This window comes from Haemorhous mexicanus, chromosome 1 (assembly GCF_027477595.1).
Source record: "Haemorhous mexicanus isolate bHaeMex1 chromosome 1, bHaeMex1.pri, whole genome shotgun sequence".
NCBI classification, from domain to species: Eukaryota; Metazoa; Chordata; class Aves; order Passeriformes; family Fringillidae; genus Haemorhous; species Haemorhous mexicanus.
The window spans coordinates 73,109,651-73,131,585 of record NC_082341.1 but is presented as its reverse complement, the minus strand read 5'-3'; the positions used below and the strand labels follow the sequence as shown (position 1 = coordinate 73,131,585).

At 38.4% G+C, this 21,935-nt stretch overlaps 1 protein-coding gene across 2 annotated transcripts in view; it reads right to left on the bottom strand.

The window, feature by feature from the left end:
- The window catches only part of PIGN (phosphatidylinositol glycan anchor biosynthesis class N), a 100,559-nt gene that overhangs the window by 69,376 nt on the left and 9,248 nt on the right, over positions 1 to 21,935 (bottom strand). For both annotated transcript variants that reach the window (XM_059854231.1, XM_059854241.1), the window contains exons 2-6: positions 17,694 to 17,954; positions 13,579 to 13,700; positions 12,385 to 12,483; positions 7,592 to 7,698; positions 965 to 1,089 (exon numbers count right to left, since the gene is read on the bottom strand). In XM_059854231.1, the coding sequence (XP_059710214.1) occupies positions 965 to 1,089; positions 7,592 to 7,698; positions 12,385 to 12,483; positions 13,579 to 13,700; positions 17,694 to 17,920 (680 nt within the window). In that variant the 5' untranslated portion in view covers positions 17,921 to 17,954. The remainder of the gene's footprint in view (positions 1 to 964; positions 1,090 to 7,591; positions 7,699 to 12,384; positions 12,484 to 13,578; positions 13,701 to 17,693; positions 17,955 to 21,935) is intronic.

The following is a 21,935-nucleotide window of genomic DNA, read 5'->3' as shown; positions in this document are numbered from 1 at the left end:
ATAAGACTATAATTTTACTACTCAGAGCTGCCAGGCAAGTTAAGCAGAATGAGTTTTCCAGAATTCCTTAGTTTTGGCAAACACCTTAACTGTGAGTTGCAAAAATTACTTTAAGCTGGTAACTAAACAGCAAAGAAAGATCTCACCAGGCAGTCAATGTTTTGAGATGATTTATAGATCAGGACAGATCCTAGTTTTCTGGAATAGAAGCTAAATAAAAAATTTGTATGTTTTTAGAAAGTGATTGACCATGATTGACTTTCAGACAACTAATTTCCTGTCTGTTGCTAAAGTCAGTTTTAAAACTCTGTCTTTAAAAAAATAGTAATAAATGAGCATTAGACATACAGCAAGTATGAACTTTAGAATGATGCAGGAAATCAGAGAATTTTAAAAGTATGCAAGGATCAAGTGAAAGACATAAAATCCTGCAAAGCAGGATGTGAAGAAATTAAAAGAAAGTTCACAAATAATGCACTTCAAGATGAACTGGTGACGAGAACTGTAAATCTAAGCTCTTCTCTTGTTTTAAGTGTAATAAAGAAAGCCAAAACATAATGTTGGAATTTGCAGCCATTATTGCTGAGCTTACTGTTGTCTATAAACTTAGTGATATCACTTCAGCAGTGGGGTGTCTGAAAACTGTATCCATTTTATATTTAAAACTGCATTTCCTACATATCCTCTAGATTATGTGCTGGCTGCAACTAAGAAAATTGCTAAAAATCAAACCTGAATACAGGAATATTACCTGACATACTGTATAAAGCAAAAATCTGACATTTCTATAGATGGGACCATAAAAAACAAAATAACCCCAAACATTCAGAATGTAGGTGAACACGGTAACATACATGACCCCCAATACTACAACTCTTGTTTCTGTCTTGATAAATCACACTGTTAAAAAGTCACTATATGCATTTAAAACTAGTAAGAAAGATATGCTTAATATCTCAATTACCTTGAGTTTGGCCGATGAGCGTGTCCATTGGTGTCTATGCCTAGCAAATGCAGGAACAGAACCACTTTCTCTTCATTCAGTGCAGAGAACAATGTTTGATTGCTTCTGGAAGAATTAAAGAAGCTCTGTATGGAATAAGCCATTAATATATTAATCTGAGCAAAATGGAAGAAGATAAGCATCTTGCTAGAATTAAAACACTGCTGTTTCCATGTCAAAATACTAGTAGTTATTAGTTTAAAAAGAGAAAAAATAATGACTTCCCAATTTACAGCTTGGAGGACAACTACTATCAGTAAGGTCAGTCCAAATGCTCAGCTTATCTAAGACAACATTTACACTGAAGTGTTCTTTTGTTGGGCTTTTTTAGTTGGGTTTTTATTTGTTGGTTTGTTTTGGTTTTGTATGGGGGTTTTTTGAGTTTGCATAGGCAAAAATACATCATCCCTTCTTTGCCTCCTGTATAAGCAAATTGATGAACTACTCCTGAATGCCACTTATGACTTTAAGTTTCTATTGATTTACTGAATTTAAATTGGAAGCAAAGGTCTCAAATATTCTTGCTTTGGAAGCAGGTTCTGCAGGACTGAGATACCAAGCTATAATTTGTTTGCAGAAACTAAATAAAAACAGAACAAAACATGACATGCTTTGCAAATACATGAACTACAGAACATACATCTGCCTTGCACATGTCCTACTTATGCATCCCTGAGGCAGATGCCAGGGGAGAATTTTCCCCTTGGACTGAATGAGTCTTGACAGGGCTATTCTGTGTTTGACCAGCCACGCTGCAGCAATGCAAAATGCAGGCAGACAGCTATTCCAGCATCAGCTCCTTAGTAACAGCACTGCCCAAGGAAACAAAGTTGGGGAGGGTCTTAGTTCAAAAAAAGCATCTAGATAACCTTTCAGTACGCTAACATATGTGAGAGTGTCTTTGAACTTCATGCAGGAGTCCAGGGAAAACGCTGGTAGAGGCAGAGAAGCATTTCTGCCACTGAAGACAGGGCAATCCACCACACAGCTGTGACAGTGATGGAGCTCTTAAAATCTAAAGCTCATGCCTTGTATAAACAAAAGTCAGTGTACCCAGAGGAAGACCAAAGTGGCAGCGAGAATATCACAGTGAGCTGTGCCAGGAAACCATGGCAGTATGGAATTCCACTTTTCTAACTCCCTGAGTACACACAAGCCACATGGACTAATATTTGCATGCTCTCAGTTTCAGCTCTTGTCCAAACAAAATCATGACCAAAGTCCAGAGATATTTTAAATAAAGATACAAGAACAAAATCCGATTACATTAAATAGCAATATAATTATTTTTAAGGAGATTTTCTTTTCCCACAGAGATCCATCTACCTGCACATATTTGACCACAGACTGAAGAAGCTTTCCAGAGCATGCCAGTAATTTGCAGGATACAATAAAACTGTTTCCTTAATTTTAATTAAATAAAAGGAAATCAAAACAAAGCATATCAAAACAGACAAACAGGAAAATTCCCAAAATTAAATCTTAAAATGTAGATCAATATTAGAAGGCATATGCTTTTCTATCACAGAATGATTAAGGAAAAGAAACCATTCAGAGGAAGGCAAGGCCTGAGCTTCTCCTCTCCCACCAGACAAGCCCCCAGGATAAACCAAAAGCATCCCACTTTCACAGTCCCAGCCACCTCATAAGCCAGAGCAGCAGCAGCCAGAAAAGTTTGCCCAAATTCTGGCCAATTACAAACAAGAAGACAAAAGGAAGATGAGTGCAACCTAAGATGTGATGTCTTTTCCCAGAGCAAACAGCAAACTTTATACCATGAAACTTGAACAAAAATGGTTTCCTGAAAAAAATCCCAAAAAACAACAGGAAGCTCGCCTGGATTGATGGCTGATAAAGGTGGTGAGTTGGCAAGCAGGTACCAAACACACCAAGGGCAAAAATCACTTCACCTTGCTCTGGATGTCGTTGAACTATTTGTTCAGAAGTATCCTTGTATCTCCTTATAGCCTGCTAAAGGCCTCTTCTTTTTGGTACTCAGTGTTCACAAAACTTGAGTCCTACCTCTACTCAGCACTAGTTTCCAACCCATCACTCTATTTTAACTATCTTCCCGTGTTGTGGTGTGAAGCTCTACTTCCTCCTTGCCTTCCCCTTGCCCTCTTCCTAATTGCTGTCTGTCAAGTTCCACATTCCAGCAAGGGCATCGTGTGATTGGCAGAAGTTCAAAAGATGCTTTTCAGACCTGGAGTCATTGGCCTGTCCAGGTGTCATTGTCCCCTGAGACCCTCCCCCCTCCCACCTGGTTGGTGGCTCACCTATCCTCTCCCTCCCACCTCCCCGTGAGCTTAAAAGGCGTTGGAGCCATGTGGTCCCTGTTCTGTTGGAGTAGTTACCGAGATTCAGAACTGTGTCACCCTGGAATAAACTCTGGATTTAACTCTCCGTCAGAACCCGCTCTCTTTCTCTTCACCATCGCCTGGACCTTTCCACTAGAGGTAAACTGAGTTTCTGCTTTGCATGGGCCCATTCCAAGTGCCTGGCTGCAACTGCCTGCGAGCTAAAGGTGTCTCTGAGGAGAAATATCCCCAGCAGTCATCTCTAGCACAGTGCAATCAATATTCCTGTCTCACTCTTTTTTACTCTTGCTTCCCTTTTATTTCCTCTATTCAGTAATATTGTCTCCACTGTCTATGTAAGCTGAATCTCACGAAGAAGTTTCAGGGACAGCAGTAATCAACTAAGAGGCTGAGAGTCCTCAGTTTTTCCAGTCTCAAGAAAAAGCAGCTAAGGAGAGGTCCCATTGGTGTATACAACCATCTGCCCTGAGGGTGAAGGGAATCTCCATCCTCTGATTGAGCCAGACTGATCCGAGGGTCTCAGAGATGACACAGGGAGACACTCCCAATGTGGAATGTGAAAAATTGCACTAAGACACAGAGACTTTTAAAAATTATTTGGTAAACCATAACTATAGCCATACATTGGAACAGCTGCTTAAAAGGCTTGCCCTTGGAGATGCTCAAAACTTGACTGGGCAAGGCCTGAGCACATTGCTCTAACTGAACCTCCTTCATTCAACCTTCTTTTTAAATTATTCTGGCACCTTTAGTTTGATTTTCTGGCAGCTAGCAACAAAATAATGCACTGGTTACAACTGATATGCAACTTAATAAGATCAGCAGAAAGTTCCTCATTAAAACATTTACAGCAAGCTGTGAACTTAATTATAATGTAGTACTAAGTAAACTACTACAACAGAATTTTAGTTATAACTGTGTGAAATCTTGATCTAATCACCTCCCGCCTCTGATGGGAGAAAGCAAAGAAGAAATAAAGACTACTTAGAAAGTCTAACAAATGATTCACAGATGTCTGAACAAAATATGAACTTTAAAATGTTAAATACCTAAGTAATTTGGGACTTTCTGTTCCCTCAAACAGTGTCTTCCATGGAAGCATGATTCTTTAGTAGAGCTGATAAACTGTTGCTGACTGCATGTATTAGAGAGACCAAACAAACTTTTCCCTTTCACAAAGCTCCTTAATCTAGGACAAGTTAATTTGATTGGCTGCTTAAAGCTATGCACACTGATTTGTGCTGCTGGGAGAGTTTAAATAGTTATGCCAGTTTTCAGATGTAAAACAAAAGTACAAAGGCAGGACAAACATATATGCCAGGTTTAGATCCCTTGAGCATGATCATACACAAGACACTAACACATTTTAAATGAATCATAAAACCATTGCATTGCTAATTAGAGCAGAGCTATCTGTATTGAAATTCACTGGCACAAATCAACATCCAGTAACAGCACTATCTGCAGAGCTTCAAAGTTTAACATAATTCAATTCTGGACTCCATCCACCACCCTGCACAGAAGGAACAGTCTGAAGGCTTGGGTGGCCTTCCTCCAGCAGAAAGCGGATAAAGAAAGAATGGAATACTGTGTTCAAAATGAGAGAAGAATAAAGGAAAAAAACCATAATTTTTTGCCATCTGTATCTACAAGTCCTTTTCAGTGAGAAGACATTAAGTGAATATCCTACTCTTTGAACATAATAAATTGTGGTTAGGCCATTACTGCAACTCATCTCCAAGACTGAGTTCCTGGAATTTTAAACTTTTTACCCTAAAAAAAAAAAAAAAAAAAAAAAGAGTTGAATCTTCCAAAACGATTTTCCACCAAATATTTTTAAAAATCAGAAATGCACCAACAAGATCTTTTTTTCCCATTAGTTAATCTAGACTCCCAGTATTTTGCTCCTTAGTTTCTTAGCATAGACTCAAACTCTGATTTCAGTAAATGTTATTTTACTGAGAATCATTGAGTCACATTACAGTGATTAAACTCCACTCCTTAATTATTTTGCCAGCTTCTTAAAAAAAAACCCACAAACACACCAAAAGAAGCCCCAAACAACCCAAAAACCAGAAAGAAACCACAGTCCATCAACTCCATGCCCATCATGCCCATCTGGAACTCCAAACCACTCCCAAGTTATTACTGCACTTTACTATTGCTGAATTTTCACACTGCTGTAGATAAAAATCCCACAGTGTCTAGTCCATGGTGTATTTTCTGTCCCAAGAAAGGATTACGATCACCTCATATCACGAGGAGACAGGACAAGAACTATTGAGTGTCATACATTTTTCTTCTGCTCATGATTTAAGCATAGATACAAATAAAAAGTAGTTAGAGTTTACCATCTCCTGATGGTAAGTTACTGTTAGTTAGCATTTTGAAAGAGAACAAGCAATTTTAGAGTGCCAGCACGAGCAGCCCAAACATGAGTTAGCCATTCTTCATTTTATCCCCATCATTCTTTGGAGCAATGGAAGTGGCCCCAAACAAGTGGCCCTCACAATGCCTGGGACCTGTGGACTGCAGAGGAAAGAGGAAGTACATTGGATGTCTTTTGTTTCCTAAAGAGGCAGAAACCAGGGACCACGTTGGCCAACATATGAGTTAAACAATATATTATTAAATACTTGAGACAAAACACAAAAGAGGAAAAAAAAAGAATAGGCAAAGCAGAATTTAGATTCCAGCATAATGTCATTCCTACTTATATATAATCTCCCTAGCACAGCTGAAAGTTGTTTGAGCTATAATAGCAGAGTGACCTTGGTTTCAGTAAGCCTCAAGTTTCACACTCCTGAAGCAATTGTTGATGTGTAGTTGAAGAGATGATTAATGGAATGTGTGGCTTATGCCAGTCAATCAAGTCCTATCCATCCACAGTATGGAATTTAGATGGGCAAAATAAGTCTTAAAAATAATGGTGCTGGCTCCAAGGAAAAAGTAATCAGTAATGACATGTATTTTAAACATATCATTATAGCTTGAAAGGATAAATGCCATTAGGTGTTCTGAAGCAAAAGAAAGGTAGTACCACCCTCATATACTTGTGCAGCTCCAAATGACAGCAGGGTGCAACTTTATGACAACAGCTATTCAAGTGTAACTGACAGCCTAATTTGATTTGTATTATTCATATGCATTACAACACACAACATGGCACAAGTGCACATTCAGGGAAATGATGGCATTTAGAAAAAACATCTTGTCACCTGCAAACTCAGATAATCACTTCCTTTGAAAATTAGCAAACTATAATGAACTTTTCCACCCTATGTCACTGTTTACAGCAGAACTACCTTTCACTTCCTAGATAGATGATGATTTGTTTTATTGATTTATTTTGTTTTTTGTTTGATTTGATTTATGCTGGTTAGCTGTACTAATGCATACAGCCCAGAGATCTCGTGAAAACAAGTTTTAAAGTCTGAAACTCCATTAACATCATTATGAGATCCAGAAAGTAACTCAATTACTTCACTGATACAGATATTTATATACCAATGCCCACTACCAGCATTTCTTAATCCAGAACAAGTGAGGCAGCATGGAATAACATAAAAACAGGAATTAACAAATAATCAGAAATCATGTGCCTTGGAGTATTAACACGAGGAGAGTGTCACAGAAAACAGCAGTCATGAACCAGCACTGACCCAAGTCAGCTGAGCAGAGCATCACAGCAACAAATTCTACAGCTCCAGGTTCTGAGCTGCCTCTACCTCAGACCCTGTCCCCCAAAACAAACTGTGCCTGCTCTGGCAGCCACAGCATAGTGTGAGCCACAGCAGAAAATAAGAAGCCAGCTACATCTGTGAGGAGAAGCCACACAGCTTGACAAAAAATAAGTCCATAATATTGCTTATTTTGCTTTTGTAATGAAGACTTATCATTTCTATCATGCTGCAACAGCTGTTATAAAATCCTTAACTAATTGCATTCAAGATCTTAAAGGGTCTATAGTACTCCTAGATGGGTTTCACATTATAGGCAAACAAAACAAAGCCAAGAATGTTTTTATAGGGGACTTTTATTAGTGTTAATTTTTTAATTAGCATTGAATGACAAATACTTCCTTTAAGCATCTATTACACTTGTCATGAAAGATGATTCAAGAAATTTTTACTTATGACCCCAAGTGATAGGTCTTTCAAAACTTTCTTACTTTCTAGATCTATGATAAAGTGTTAACAGGTTTTGTGATAAAGTTAACATACAACTGTGCTTTTTATAAACAGGTAGCATAAAAAGAGTCTCTGCTTACCTTAACATGATCAAAAACCCATATGTCAAGCTTGGCTGCATCTTCTGCTCCAAAGTCTTCACTTTCTGCTGCATAACAAAATGTATAAACATGATCTCCAGTAGCACCTGCAACAACAATATAGATTGCATAGCATACAAGATACAAGATTTCTTCCCTTTCTTGTAGTCAAAAATACTTTCATGCACAGGAGTAGAAACCTACCAAATATGATCCTGAAGGAAGTCAAAGAAATTTTATCCTTATTTTAAACTTTCCCATAATTAATCCTTTTTGGAAGCCTGGATAACATTTTACCTCATTAGCTTATCAGCACCTCAGAGGAATGAGGAACAATGTTATCCAGTATGCTCAGGCAAGGAAATAAAATGTGGAAAAGCAGATAGGAGAAAACCAAATCCCAGTTTAAGCAAATCAAACAGAATTTGGTTTTGAAACAAAGTACTTCTCGGAGAAACTTCTAACCGTGGAAGATACATATTCAGTCTCATTTGAACACGTATTTTGGGGACAGGCTGTTTCAGAAAAACATGCTTAGCTTTTGGTAGTTCAACTGAATCATACAAGATAATGCCTTATTCATGAGGTCTCTCCCACAGGAAAATATATCACATATAACAAAGGCATCAGGAGGGTTACTGTATTTCAATTTCAGCTACCAAAGGCCCAGTGGACAACTTCAGGGAGACAATATTCAAAGTCTGTATCTTTAAAAGAAGCATCCAAAACAGAAAAGGGAGACCTGGTTGACTATGTTCAGTCACAAAGTACAACACAAGGGCCACTGATGTGCAAACACAGCATCTAGACAAGGCAACTCCATTCTCTACTCACTGTCAAGGGAGCAAAGCAGAGAAGGGAGGGGGCAGGAGGAAGACAAAGACTGGCAAGAAATTAAACTTCAGAAGTCCTGAACAGATTTGAAGCTAGGTGAAGTTTAATTAAACAATTCTATCTATTCTGTCTGTCATGGGCAGAGCTGTTACAGCTCAGGGGTGCCACTCATACTATGACTATATAAACTCTCAGAGATGAAAATGTTCTTCAATCAGTTGATGACCAGAGAGAATATATGTGATCAGCTGTATGTCACAATTCTATAATGCAGTTGTGTAAGCTTCCAGGCTTGTGAACGAACTAACATCCCAGGATAAGGCAGCTGCTTAACCAAGATTATGTGGAAACATACACAAAGGGATGCAGGTATTTCAGGCCAGGAAGATGAAAGCTGGCACGGAGTTTCTGATGCAGCTTTCCCCTGTGCCTCTGGAGATGTTACTACTACTTATAACACAGAACACTCACTGCAGTTCTCAGCCTAAAAGAAAAGGAAGAAAATACTGCCAGGCATTAAAAGTTAATGCAAGAATTTCAGTTGGTGGATAAATGAGTTCAAAAGAAGAAATAAGTCCTGTCCATCACTGCCAGGATGACTGATAGTCTAAGAGGATAGAGTGCTGTAGTGTTTTTCCACAGTGTCACAGCAAACCTGAGAAGTCCTTCTTTGAGAAGTGCCACACCAAAGACAGCACAGAGTTTGCAGAAAAACAAAGGAACACATCTACCACTTACCCATTTCTAATTTCTACCAAAGCAAAACAAAACAACCCTGCACTGCTATAAAGAGAAATGGTGGTAAAATGAAGTCATACCAGGAAAATTTTGAAAGTGCCTGCATAGCTTATAAAATAACTGTTTCTTTTTTGTTTTGTTGGGATTTTTGTTTTGGGGTTTTTTTTTTTGTGTGTTTGTTTTTTTTTGTTTGGTTGTTTTGTTTTGTTTTTGTTTTTTTAGTAAGAACTTCTACTATGCAAAATGTTAGAAAATATTATTCTAGTTCTATTGTTTGAGGGGGCAGGCAACAGTATGCCAAGACTTTTTTTTTAAGTCTGGGAATGAGAAAGCAAAGATGGGATAAAGAAGTAGAAGAAAGGGATAAAAACATCTTTCAGAAGGACAGAGCTCTGCTGGGTTTGATGATGCCACTGTGGGAAATAACTGGAGGTGCCAGAAACACCCAAACAAGATACCACCTATTGCTTTTGCTCTCTTCTCTGGCACTACATCTCACACTTAGCACCCATATTCAAACATTAGGATCAGGGATGAAGTTATCACACTCTTACAATCAGATTTAGGTCCTGCAGAAAGTGAATGTCTCGCTCTACTAGTGGGGCAAGTTGTGCCTCTGACAAGTCTGTCATGGGTCAGAGTCCAGGCCAGCAAGAGAATTTGCCAGCAAATTTTGCAGGCACAAAAGAGGGCAAAAAAGAATGAATACAAAAAGACAGTCAGACACTGAGCAGGACAGAGTGTGGCCATCAGAGAGCTGTCATCAAATACAGCCATGTGAGGGATATGAGAAATTCTGCATTGTTTAACAATAAGGAACTAAACCAGTAGATGGAGAGGGTTGTCTGTCCAGAATAATCCTGACAATGGTTTGTCCCAGCTGTTCCCATGATCCTGATGATACCTTTCTTCATACTCAAGTTAAAACAATGACCCTAGCCTTTCTGGAAGCTTTCAAAAAAGAGAAGGGGAACCCATGAAACAAAGGGCAATCTGGATGCAACAAACTAGTATCTACTTCCCCTTAGAGAAGCAACAGTCTCAGCTCCTTTTTCAACATGACATTGTAACATACTCCAACCCAGACCACTGACGGAAGAGTACAGGGCTGGATTTCTCAGGTCAAACCTCAAATCCTGGCAAGTCTAGAAGAGAAACTCAAAGTTTTAAGGAAACAAAATAGGCATTTTCAAACCCTGTTATTTTTAGAAAATTTCAAGGTTATAATCTAAAAACATCACAGAAAGTAAGGTTAAAATTAGCACCATGAATTTGTGTAATTTAAGTGAGTTTAACTATTAGAAATAAATACCTTCTAATCCTGCTCAAGATAAAAATGTAATTCAGACATTTTCTCAGACTGAAACACTAATAACACAGTCATTAAAACTCTGCCAAATTTAGATTTCATATATATCTATTTTGATATTTTTAAAAAATCTGTAATTATTTTTTTACTTGTAGAATTTTCAACCATTTTCTTGAAATATATATTTTATTACAGGAAAAGTACCTAGAGAAAATAGACAATGACAGGAAACAAAGGATTTTTCTATCTTTCCCAAAAGGCAGTAGATGTCATACAGTCTTTATGCATAATCCAATGCAAGTGGTGAAACAGTAAAATTTGGAACATACTGGCATGATAAAACATACACAAGAAGAGTCCTGTGACCTCACTAATTTGCAACACGAAAAGAAAGGGGCACATAGCTCAATTTCTCTATATCTCCTTCTTGGCTTTTTTGTAAAAGTAGAAATAAAGAACAAACACTTGATTCCTTTGCCTTCTGTGCTATAAAACTTGGCCTCGTTGAAAGAAAGGGAACAATCTTTTTCTAAAAGAAATTAATCTATCCTTCTGTCATGAGAAATCATGATTCATGTTCTGACACTGCATCTACCTCTTAGATACATTCAACTTTGCCAACTTTGGGGGATTTTCTTGCCCCCCTGCAAAAGGAAGCTGCATTGTTGATACCACTCAGAACAAGACATATAGAGTATTATCCTTGCACATCTCTTCAGATAACATCAAAGCTGCTCACAAGTTCTCTGCTTATCATCTTACTTAAACAAAACCAGTAGAAAGACAGGGCTCTGGGAAATTCTTGAATTCTCCAAATGTTTTCCCAAGAACATATCCCTTAAAACATAAATAATCTGTGCAAGGGCAACTACCTTTCCCCTCTCCCCACCACCATCACACTCTTTCCAAATACAAGCTGTAATCTGAGGTCATGGGAAATTATCAGGAGATATTTTTACAGCTCATCATAAATTTATGAGGCTTAAGCAAAGAGCAGAAAAGAGGGGCGTGGGGGGGAATGTCAGGATGTGAGGGGGAAGAGACATGAGTTCAGAAAAAGTTCAAGAATCATCATGAGAAACATGATGTATATTTTCTCTAAACCAATATTACATTCCACTCCTATCCTGCCTATCCCATTTTTCTTATTATTTGTCAATATCAATGCCCAGAACAGAACAGCAGCACATGCCCTTATCTTGTCCCCTTTTCACTTGAGTCTGTTTATTCTGAGATTATGTGAAAGGGTGTATATGTACTCATTTTTCCAAGAAAACAACAATATTAAACTTGGAGAACCTTTAAACGTTTGAAGTGTTGCTCAGCAATCTCTGCATGCTCAAACACCAACTGCACTGGCCTGACAAGACTTTAACACACTGCACACCACAGGCAAAAGACCTCAGCTTCAGGAATAGTACCAGCAAGTTCTTGCTTGCACACAGTTCTTCCCTTTACATATTAATGTTGTGAGTAGAAGCAGAATAACCCACAATAAGCTACTTCTTCAGCTCTGACGCTGAAAAAGCACGGCTGCAGTTCTATCTCTCTGCTCACTGGAAGCTGCAGGCTTGAAGAAAAATCTCAGCTGCAGGCTTGCAAAACAAGAATTTTAAACCTCACCAAAGAAAAAAATACTATGTCCTTATACCTAAAGGTGTGTTCTTTCAGTATATTGACAGAATTAGTTAAGGCCTGTTTAAATTAACGAGTGATAAATAGTGATATCCTCATCAAAAGCTTGCTTCTTTTCTTCCACCCCATCTTCATGTCACAAGCTAGAAATCGAGTATACAGAAATACACAAACTGAAAATACTTTTGTCACCTTCTGCTCTAACTCAAAAATGCTAAGTGCCCATATTTTACTGCCGGATAACTATGTGTTAAAGATTCATAAAATTAAGCCTTACCTTTTGCAAACATTGGCAAAATATCTGGGCTTCCCCAGCTCCAGGTATATTTACTTTCATTGAAAACTGAGTCAAATTCCACTGGATTCTCCTTCCATCCTGATAAACAAACACACCTGCATTTAAATGGCATTACCAGAAGATCTCATTGACTGCTAGAACTGATAGTCCATGCAAAATGTTGTGGGGTTTTTTACAAGTTTCCCCTAAATTATTTCACAATGAACTCCAATTCGTGCATCTTGATTCCATTTAAACATCTATTATAATTACTCCCCCTTTCATTATGAAGTGAGCTGAAAACCAGACCAATCTCATTATGCAGGGTTTCAAACAGGCAAAGCACACAGCTGGTTTACCTTCTAAACAGCTAACAACTCCCTGAATTCTGCATCTCCTATTGCCTGAACTCAGTTTTTGGCATTTCAGGCAATAAAATAAATATTTCCAGAAGTTATGTTGTACTTCCTTACAATAAAACCTTCAAGATTTTCTGTTGCCATGAAAAAGCACTTGACAGAAATATGGAGTTGCTCTTAACTAAGTATCCTTGCCAATCCTACATTTGTAGTGATTGTCAGAAGGAAGAACCTTTTCATGAGGAACACAGACAAGACCAAGTAATTCATCTCACCTCCCCTGTCCAAAACCAGCACACATGACTAGTGCTCAGGCCTGGAAGCCTGGGGGAGGGCAGAGGAGCACACAAAAGACCAAGTCAGTAATGCAAAGGGTTGTTCTGCATAAATAAGCCCCAAACACTCAGTAAAAGCTCTGGACAAAACATGGGCTTGGGGCTTTTATTTTATTTTTGCTCCTGATTCTCCAATTCAAGCTTGCAATGGTTCAGCTGAGACACTGCAGTTCATTTCTTGTTTGCAACATCTACTTAGCCATATCCTAGTGCATCCCAAATGACAGTTGAAAACTCTGTCACATGAGGAGGTGAGGCCATAAGATACTTCTGCTTTTAGATTCAGGCTGCTAAATTCAACCATACCAAAAATATTAATTTATGTATGTTATTTTCCTAGCTATCAATATTAGGTTTTGAAAATCCATCCAAAATTACTATTTTCCATATCATCTTGGCATATAAACTACAACACAGGTATTTATCAATACAGAAACCCAGCACATCACTGAAACACTGTACCTTGGAGGACAACATTTAAAGCTTTTGGACCAGCCTACCTTTAGCAACTGCACTGACATCTTCATAAAATCCAGCAATAAGTGCAACATGCCCCGGCCTGGATTCTGTTGGGACCCGGGTGTGAGAGATTCCCCAGCTGCCATTATTCTCTAGAATACTCCTGAAAAAAGGATTCAAGGCAGTTAATCTTCATGACTTGTTGAAGTACAACAAATTCTAGATAAAAAGAGTGACAAAGTACAACAAATTCCAGATAAAAAGAGGTACATGTGAGGCAAGAAATGCAAAAAAAGGTTTTCACTACCTCCTGCTGTGCAGTAAAACAAGCAGAACATTAACCTGCAAGTAGCTCTATATTGCAACACTGCAGAGAACATCACTATTGCAGCCCATCAGCACTGCAAACAGATGAGTACAGCTGCTGTTCTAACACACCTAAAATTAACATACTATTTTTTTCTGCTTCTTTCCTCTTCAGCTTTTTTTCCCCCAACAGATTGTTTCTGCCTGGTGTTACTCTTTGTTCTTTACATTTAGTCTGAAAGTGTCTAGTTCAATCTTATCTTACTCTTTAAATACACTCAATTATAATTAGCTCTTGTGACCATGTCTGCCTTTATCTGTGCTGAATCTTGGAAGTAACATTAAGAGAATTTGAACCCCACATAAATCTAAGGTGCAAATAATCTTGGCAGCAAGAAGAAAATTTAAGTAAACCTTGCATCCTTTGCAATTACACTGAAGTGAAGGAGAATGCATTCTCACCACGTGCACAGAAACACATCAAGTGTCTAGGGTTTATGCACATACAGTAAATAGTTACAACAGATAAAAAGTAAAGAAAAGAGAGGACAAAGCCCAAGCATAAGAAATAGCCTCATAAACTATTCTCATCTGTTGAAGGTCTGAACAGCTGGAGCCTGTCAGGAAGCAAGAGGTGAGTGTTACCATATGCTGTTTTCTTGTCTCCATCTTCTGGAAGAACAGAAAGATTCAATGCTCACTGTCAGAGCATAGGAAAAAAGAAAACAAAACACAACAGGACATATCTTTTACTGATTTTTAGGAAAAAACAGCTGAATCTTCCAAAAAAATTCAAAGTAGTTTTTAACAGTCAAGTTACCAGGAAATAAAAATTTTGTTGTTCATGATATAAACTAACAAATTTGCAATGTTTATGTGTTTTAGTCCAAGTAAATTCTAAGTTCGTGCCTTTAAACACCCTAAAATTTCAGGCTCCACTTTAAGCTTGCAGCATTCACCATTTGTTTGCTGGTTTTTTTTTTAAACTCACCTCAGACCTCACATCCTCAGAATTACTTGAAAGCTCACAGAACTACTTGGAATAGCCCAAATACTACAGTGAGGAATATAAAGGTATACAGACACATAGCACTCCAATATGTTATTCCTACTCTCATCTCAGCTAGGAGACAATGCAAGTTGTACTGAAAAAAGTATATAGAAAAAAGGATTTATGTATTAGTCAAAGTGGTTTCTTATTTTTCTCACTACAGACTGATCAGGATGTATTGCACTAACATTCATGAAAGATTTAAAACAAAAATAAAACACAGCTCTCATTAGACTTACATTGAAACAACAGGTAGAAAATTGATTTAATTAGAAATTTATTTCTATTGAATTGGAAAGTAATTCTTTACCTTTGCTTGTCTAAGCCAGGACGACTTCAGGATCTGAAGTCAACAATAATACATACCAGGCAGAAAAAATGACATGTAAATTTGTCATTTACCTACTCAAAATTCATTTAGATACTCTGAATGACTTCAATGCCTTTTACTCTGAAGAATCACTGAAAAAAAATTAATTTCCATGACAGCATAAACATTAGCTACCCATAATAATAACAGTAAGTATTAATATGATATAGTAATATGGCTGAAACATGACAGGCAAGGAAGAAAACATCTTCCCTGAAATCACCATTGCAGCAATTCAGATCACTTACTGCCCTCACAGCTATGTCATAGCCCTCACAGCTATGACAACACTGCAGAAAACCACATTTTTCATGAATATTGTGGAAGATTAGGTACTTGACATACCTGTATTATCCAACAATCTGCTTCAAGCCTAATGGATATTTATTTTTAATTCCATGTACCTACTAAAACTTTGTTTCTTTTATTAGCACATTGCTACAAGAATGGCTCTTGCTCATTTAAAGACAATCTTTCCTCATTAACAATGCAGTAGTTCCCAAGGTACTCCACTTGGATAAGACTAATCATCTGGCTGTTATATTGCCCACTACTATAAAGTGGGTAAAGGACTGAACACTTGGAACTTAAGAATGAATGTGCAAAAAAGTAAAATTTATATTAAATTGCATATACCTTGAGTGAGTATTATTGAAAAAGGAATGTTCACACAGCAACAACTTGGCAGAATGAAAAAGGAAACATTTCCAGAAACTAACACATGATCTTGTCAGCCTGTTTACAAAGTTAACTTATGGAAGTTGAGCAGCTCAAAGGTTCAGGGACAAAACACTGAACCTGTTGCTTCAAAATTGTGGCAGCTCGTGTAATAGATCTGAAGATATGCTCTGGGCTGCCTGATTCTCCACATTTCAAAAGGCACAGCATCCTGCATGTTTTTTTCTTTTCATCATCTCTCACATATACATGCTCACACACATATGTACTTCTATGCAGAATGAGAGATGAGAGAAATACAGATGGCACTTCACATCTCTCCTGGCATTTTCTTCCACTCGGTGACCTACCAGCATCTTTGCTTGTTACAAGGCAGTTCTTCCCCTCCATTCACACATGTACTTTCAGCACCAGGGACAATGCTTTACTTCTACAGATTCTGAAATAGAAAGTCCCTAACTCCACAAACATGGTCAAGCAGAGAAAGAAAAAGTGACCATTTTCCAGCAGTAGAAAAGCTAGTATACAGTTTTTTCTATGTAAGCATGATAATGCTGAGTGGATAAAACTTAAAACCTCAAATCACTCAGTAAAAGAAAATAGTGACCATAACTTTGTCCTGGCCACTACTCACCCCTGCTCCTAGTGATGTGGCCATTACAGCATTCACACCTTGATGGTGTTGGCTGGTCCAAAAGACCAACAGTTTTACTGCTAAGGAAAGAAACTGCTCTGGGGTGAGTGTGAAGTCCACTGCTAGAAGACAACTTGGTAAACTCACACTGATGTGGCAGACACCTGCCAGTGGCAGACAGCACCCTATAAAACAGTAACAGCAGCAGAAGCAGGTACAAGTAAGTACATGTGGGCTGGCAAGCAAGGTAGCAAGAACTCCTCACATTTCTGTACTACTTTTGCAGCAGTGGACTGCAAAAGCCCTAAGAGCTTCAGATGACTGATTATTTGAGTTTGCTCTGATATTCAAGCCCAATCAATTCTATGATCACACAAAAGTAGTCTTATTTAATACTGCCTTTTTTTTCAGTCTAGGAAATTATTGTCTTATGTTCAAATAATTACCTTGACATAAGGAGACAGGGAAAGTTAGCAAAAATTAGTTCTAAGCACACAAGGATATGACTTGAAACACTTTTTAAGCAGGATTACTTTTTCACGGCCTTAAACTAAATAATTCCTTTAAGCAATTAGATACACACTGTAGAGAGTACAAGGGAGGCAGCAGGGTCATGCACACAAGAAGGGTGGAATGAAGAGGAAGTGGCAGCCTGCTGTCAGATCTATTCAGGACATCTCTTTTAATGACTCCTTAAAAAGTTTTGTCAGTAGCTTAGAATTAGAAGACAAGCACATTAATGTACTACTACTCTTAAACTGAGCATCCAGGAAGCAGGTTAAATTAGTGACTACCAGGCTTCAGAATTGATATCACGCTGATGTGAAAGGAGAAAGTTCACTCCCCTCTCAGTTACTGGTTATCTGTAGAGTTCAGGGGACAATATGGACTCAATTTACACTGTCCTAGTTCAGGTAGCTTTCCTGACAAGGGACACCAACCCAAGCTCACACATTTCTGCACATTGTAACTCTGCAAAGTTGGTTATTTTGAGGGCAGAAGGAAGGCAGTACTCAAGCCACCACAACTGTTGTTGTTGTTCTCGTTCTCTTCTCAGCATGGCACAGAGCTGCATCCAGAAGCAAAGCCCTGTAAGTCAGTGTAGTTTTGGGCTTACCGCAGGTAAGGTGCCCGGGCTGTGCCATTGCTGTCCAATTCATACAGAGAATCTGCTCGCAGACCATCAGCCACAAAAAGCACAAGACGCTTCGCCGGAGGTGGCAGCGGAGTCTGCTGAGGAGTCATTCCATGGACGAGGGGAGAGCTGAAGTAGATGTCAAAAATGGAGACCAGGAACACACAATGCACAAGGAGCCCCGCAAGAATGAAGACTGGTATATCCATGGCAGCAGCCGGCTGGCAAAGGCAAAGTACAACACTAAGAGAGAGAGAGAAAAATAAAGTTAGGTAGATGAGACTTTACCAGAATCAATATTTATTTCATTTGTTAGGGAATGGGAGCAACAACCACAGACATCCCCAGAATCTATAATCAATTCCTGCTTCCAACAAGCTTTTTCCCCCAGAAGTCCTGGTCAGAGTCACTGCATGACTAATTCAGACTTTCGACAACTATTATGTATCAGCAGCTCATCTCTGGTGTTCAGGGGTTTGTTGGCTTCAAAAGACCACTGAATCCAGCCAGTTTGTTTTGTGAGCTACATCTGTGACAGAAAACTCAGACAATGCAATGTCTCCATGAACATACTACCCTCTACTGGCTGGTTGCACAACAGAGCTGAAGTTTGTTCAAGCAAATAGAAGCCAGACAGCTAAGAGAAAGCCATCCTATAACATCCATCCAACACTGCTTTTTTTTCTCCAAGTTTGCCATTAAATCTGGGCTCATTATAATCTGCCTAGAAACCGAAACCTTCTTTTAAAAGAACAAAGATCTTGTGCTGAGCACAGAATGCTATTCCTCTTCTAAAACAAGTGGCAAAAGCACAATAGCTGAAGAATTATGTTTCAGGAATTATTATATTCCCTTTTTGAGTGTGTTTTTTCCTCTCTGTCATCCTCTGATGTCATATTAGAGATACAAATATGCTTAATAACAGGTACACTGGAAAACGTCCATGTTTGCCAAGCATGCTGTGGGGTTCATGCAATGCCTCCTAAGTAAATATGTAATTATTTAAGTAAAGTAGAAGTAAATATGAATATTGGCTGAGGTAAGTGTGGGACCTGAGCCTGAACGAGGCTCAGTTCTGACAAAGGACTATTAGTGTTGTCCAAGCTGCTTAGTTATTAAAATATTAGCTAATTATCCACCTTAGCTAAACATCCATTCACCAATTAAGAAACAGTTGCTCGTAACAGCCTGGAAGGTTCAGACTACCTATGTAAATACACACCTCTCTCTAAAAGAAACAGTTTGTTTAAGAATCTAGTTAGAGCTTCCCAACAACAATATATTTATTAAGTTTATCTTGTTACTTTCAGAATTCCAGTAGCTGAACAGACACAAGCAGCCACCATATGGTAAATCTACCACTCTTACCAAATAAGGATAAAAGGCTTCACTACCACGTAACCTTAACTCTGACCAGAACTCTGAAAGATGTTTTTTAAAACAAAATCTTAAAAGGCCGAGAAAATCAGAGGAAAAAAAGAAACATACTAAAAAAGATTTGAAAGATAATATACAATATTACTCACTAACCCAAAGAAAATTCAGATCTGAATGTAAGTTAAACATAACGTCCAATTCCACCCATTTTTCTTACTCAAACACAGATGCAACAACTCCAACTCTAATCTGAAACATTACTATAGCAATTTCTCATTTGAGATATTCGAAGAGAAAACTAAACAAAAAATTGAGATAACAAAATACTCCAACACCTCAAAGGGAAAAGTAGTAGTCACATTTAAATGAACAAAAACTTTTTGTTAATCAGGAACTTACAAGCTTTTATGTCTACAAGTGAGATTCCAAGAGATTTGGAATATCTGTAAATATCAGTTTGTTTGTTTTTTATTTTTAAGTATTCAGAGTTCCTGCATCAATTTAAATAAATGAAATCACAATCACAGAAATACCACTAAGTTCAGTGCCAGAGCTCATTTTATTCAATCAGTTTTATTTTCCACAGGGCTTTTACTTTTGAAGCAGTTGTGCTTGATAAGAGATTATGAACTACTCATGCCTTAAACTGATGAGACTAAACACCCTACCAAAGAAAGCTGTTACTTCCACTTGTTGCATGCTCCCAGTGCTACAATTCCACATCTTAACATATTGTGTGTTCTTCTAATTAAAGTATTAGTAACCTAATCTGTTTTCTGCACTAGCTAATTCTCTTTGCTTTAAACTCTCCCTAGGCCTTAGTCTTTGCAAACAGAAAAGTTCAATCAACACAATTCAAATGTAATGCTTAGACTATAGTATCTATAGAATTAGTGAGAAAACAAAAAAAAAAAAAAGGATATTTCTTTTGCAACCACAGTTTGATTACATTACATTACACCAAACCATTTATCTGGGCCCAACATATCCTACTGCTCAACACCATCACATGGTTTCCAGACCGGCAGCTCCCAAAGCACCTGCTCCTGCCACATCCCTCCCTTCTGCCCCTGTCTTGGATGGCCCTGCTCCTTGCATGCAGGACTTTGTTGTCATCACTGTGACACAACATTGTGAAACAAATTCTGTCCTCAAGCTTACAAAGTTTCCCACAGCTACAGAGGCTTTGGAAAGCTCCTAATTGCACTCAGCTGAATGCAAATTTCTCTACAGGGCCTGGTGCTCAACTGTTCAAGACAGCTCAAAAGGTATGGAAACAATAAGGATAACGATTTCGATAACAATTTATTCCTCACAAGGAAAAAAAAAAATAGGATTAAAGGAAAAACTGGATTAAGCACTAGTTTATAAGAAAAAGCAAAAGCCACAGCCTGCTGACAGAAGAAAAGCAAAAATGTTTAAGCATACACACTTTTGAGGCTGAGGAGCCGTATCTAAGTATTTATGACCAGTGCCAAAACATCTCTGCCCTCAGGTGCCTGGCCATCCAAAATGTGGATAAACAAACCGCCACTTGCAAATACATCTTATATCTTTCTGTCAAGAAAACTTGAGCCAAAGATATCTCAATATTTTTGTGTCCTGTGATATTTTCTCAGGCAATCCCTTAGTGCAGTACTTTCCACAGTCCTTATTTTCACAGGGCAAAACACAAGCTTTACTCAAATTCTGACTGCATTATTCTGCTTTCTTCTGTTAAGTCATTGCCTGTCACACCAAGAGGAAAGAGACTCTGAGTCCTGTAGATAAAAGAAACATGGTGCAACCTGTTTGCCAGGAGTCATTTCTTACTGCCCACCCAAACATATCACTTGCTACAACAGAATCCCGGAATCCTAATACAGTTCAGACAGCCAAATCACCTCCTCTATAGACTCAGCCCAACTAGTAAGATATATACCAGACTCTAATTTATATTCCTTTCTTTCTATGTTTTCCCCCTTCTGTCACCATCTCCTAAACTATACAGAGCCAATAATGATACTGTCCAACCCCCAGTATGCCAGACCTTCAACTATTCCAAAAAAATATTTTTGTTCAAACAATTTGGAGTCAAAATCACAAAGCTGCAGTGGATTCTTAAACAAAGATCCTTTTCAGATCCTTAACAGGAAAGAACTAAAAATCCACTAGGCTACTCACTGCCTGTTAAATATAAGTTGTTCACACAGAGGAAGTAGAAAATGGGCAGTGCCAAGGTGATGCAGGGGGCTCCAGCAGACTTCAGAGCTTCTCACTTCTTTGGATGTTGCACAGGAGCAGAGAAGAGAGTGAGAAGATGCACGGGTGAGATTGATCTGAGAAACAGCAAGGCAGAACCAGCAGACACCTTCCCTAAAGTTTAGGAGATGAAAGAAAGAAAAGCAGCAAGGACCTTCTCACTGCAATTAATTACTTTTCCAGAATAAAGTGATACATGCAGATTAGAGAAGGGTTCTTTGGTGGTTCTCTCCATTCACTCCGAATTCTCAGGGAGAAAGTTAAGCTCCCATCTGGTGGCAAACAGGATGAAGAGACCCTTTCTTTCTTTGTATTCACACCTATTCAAAACAATACCAAAAAGTCTGCTATTAGCCACAAGTTCCTCTCCAGCAGCCGTGTCAGTGCAAAGACTCAAACACCCAGACTGTGATGGTGGCAGGGGAGCAAGACCAACTCTTCTTCACACAAGCTTTTCCCTCTTTTCAAGGTCATCTGTAATTTGTTGACAAGAATGGTTTTTTTCCAAACCTTCTTTTTGCTGCCATAGAATCTACATCCACAGCACCAGTCTGGATCAGGTCCCTCAACAATTAACAGGAAGGCTGACGTAATTAAATGAAGCAC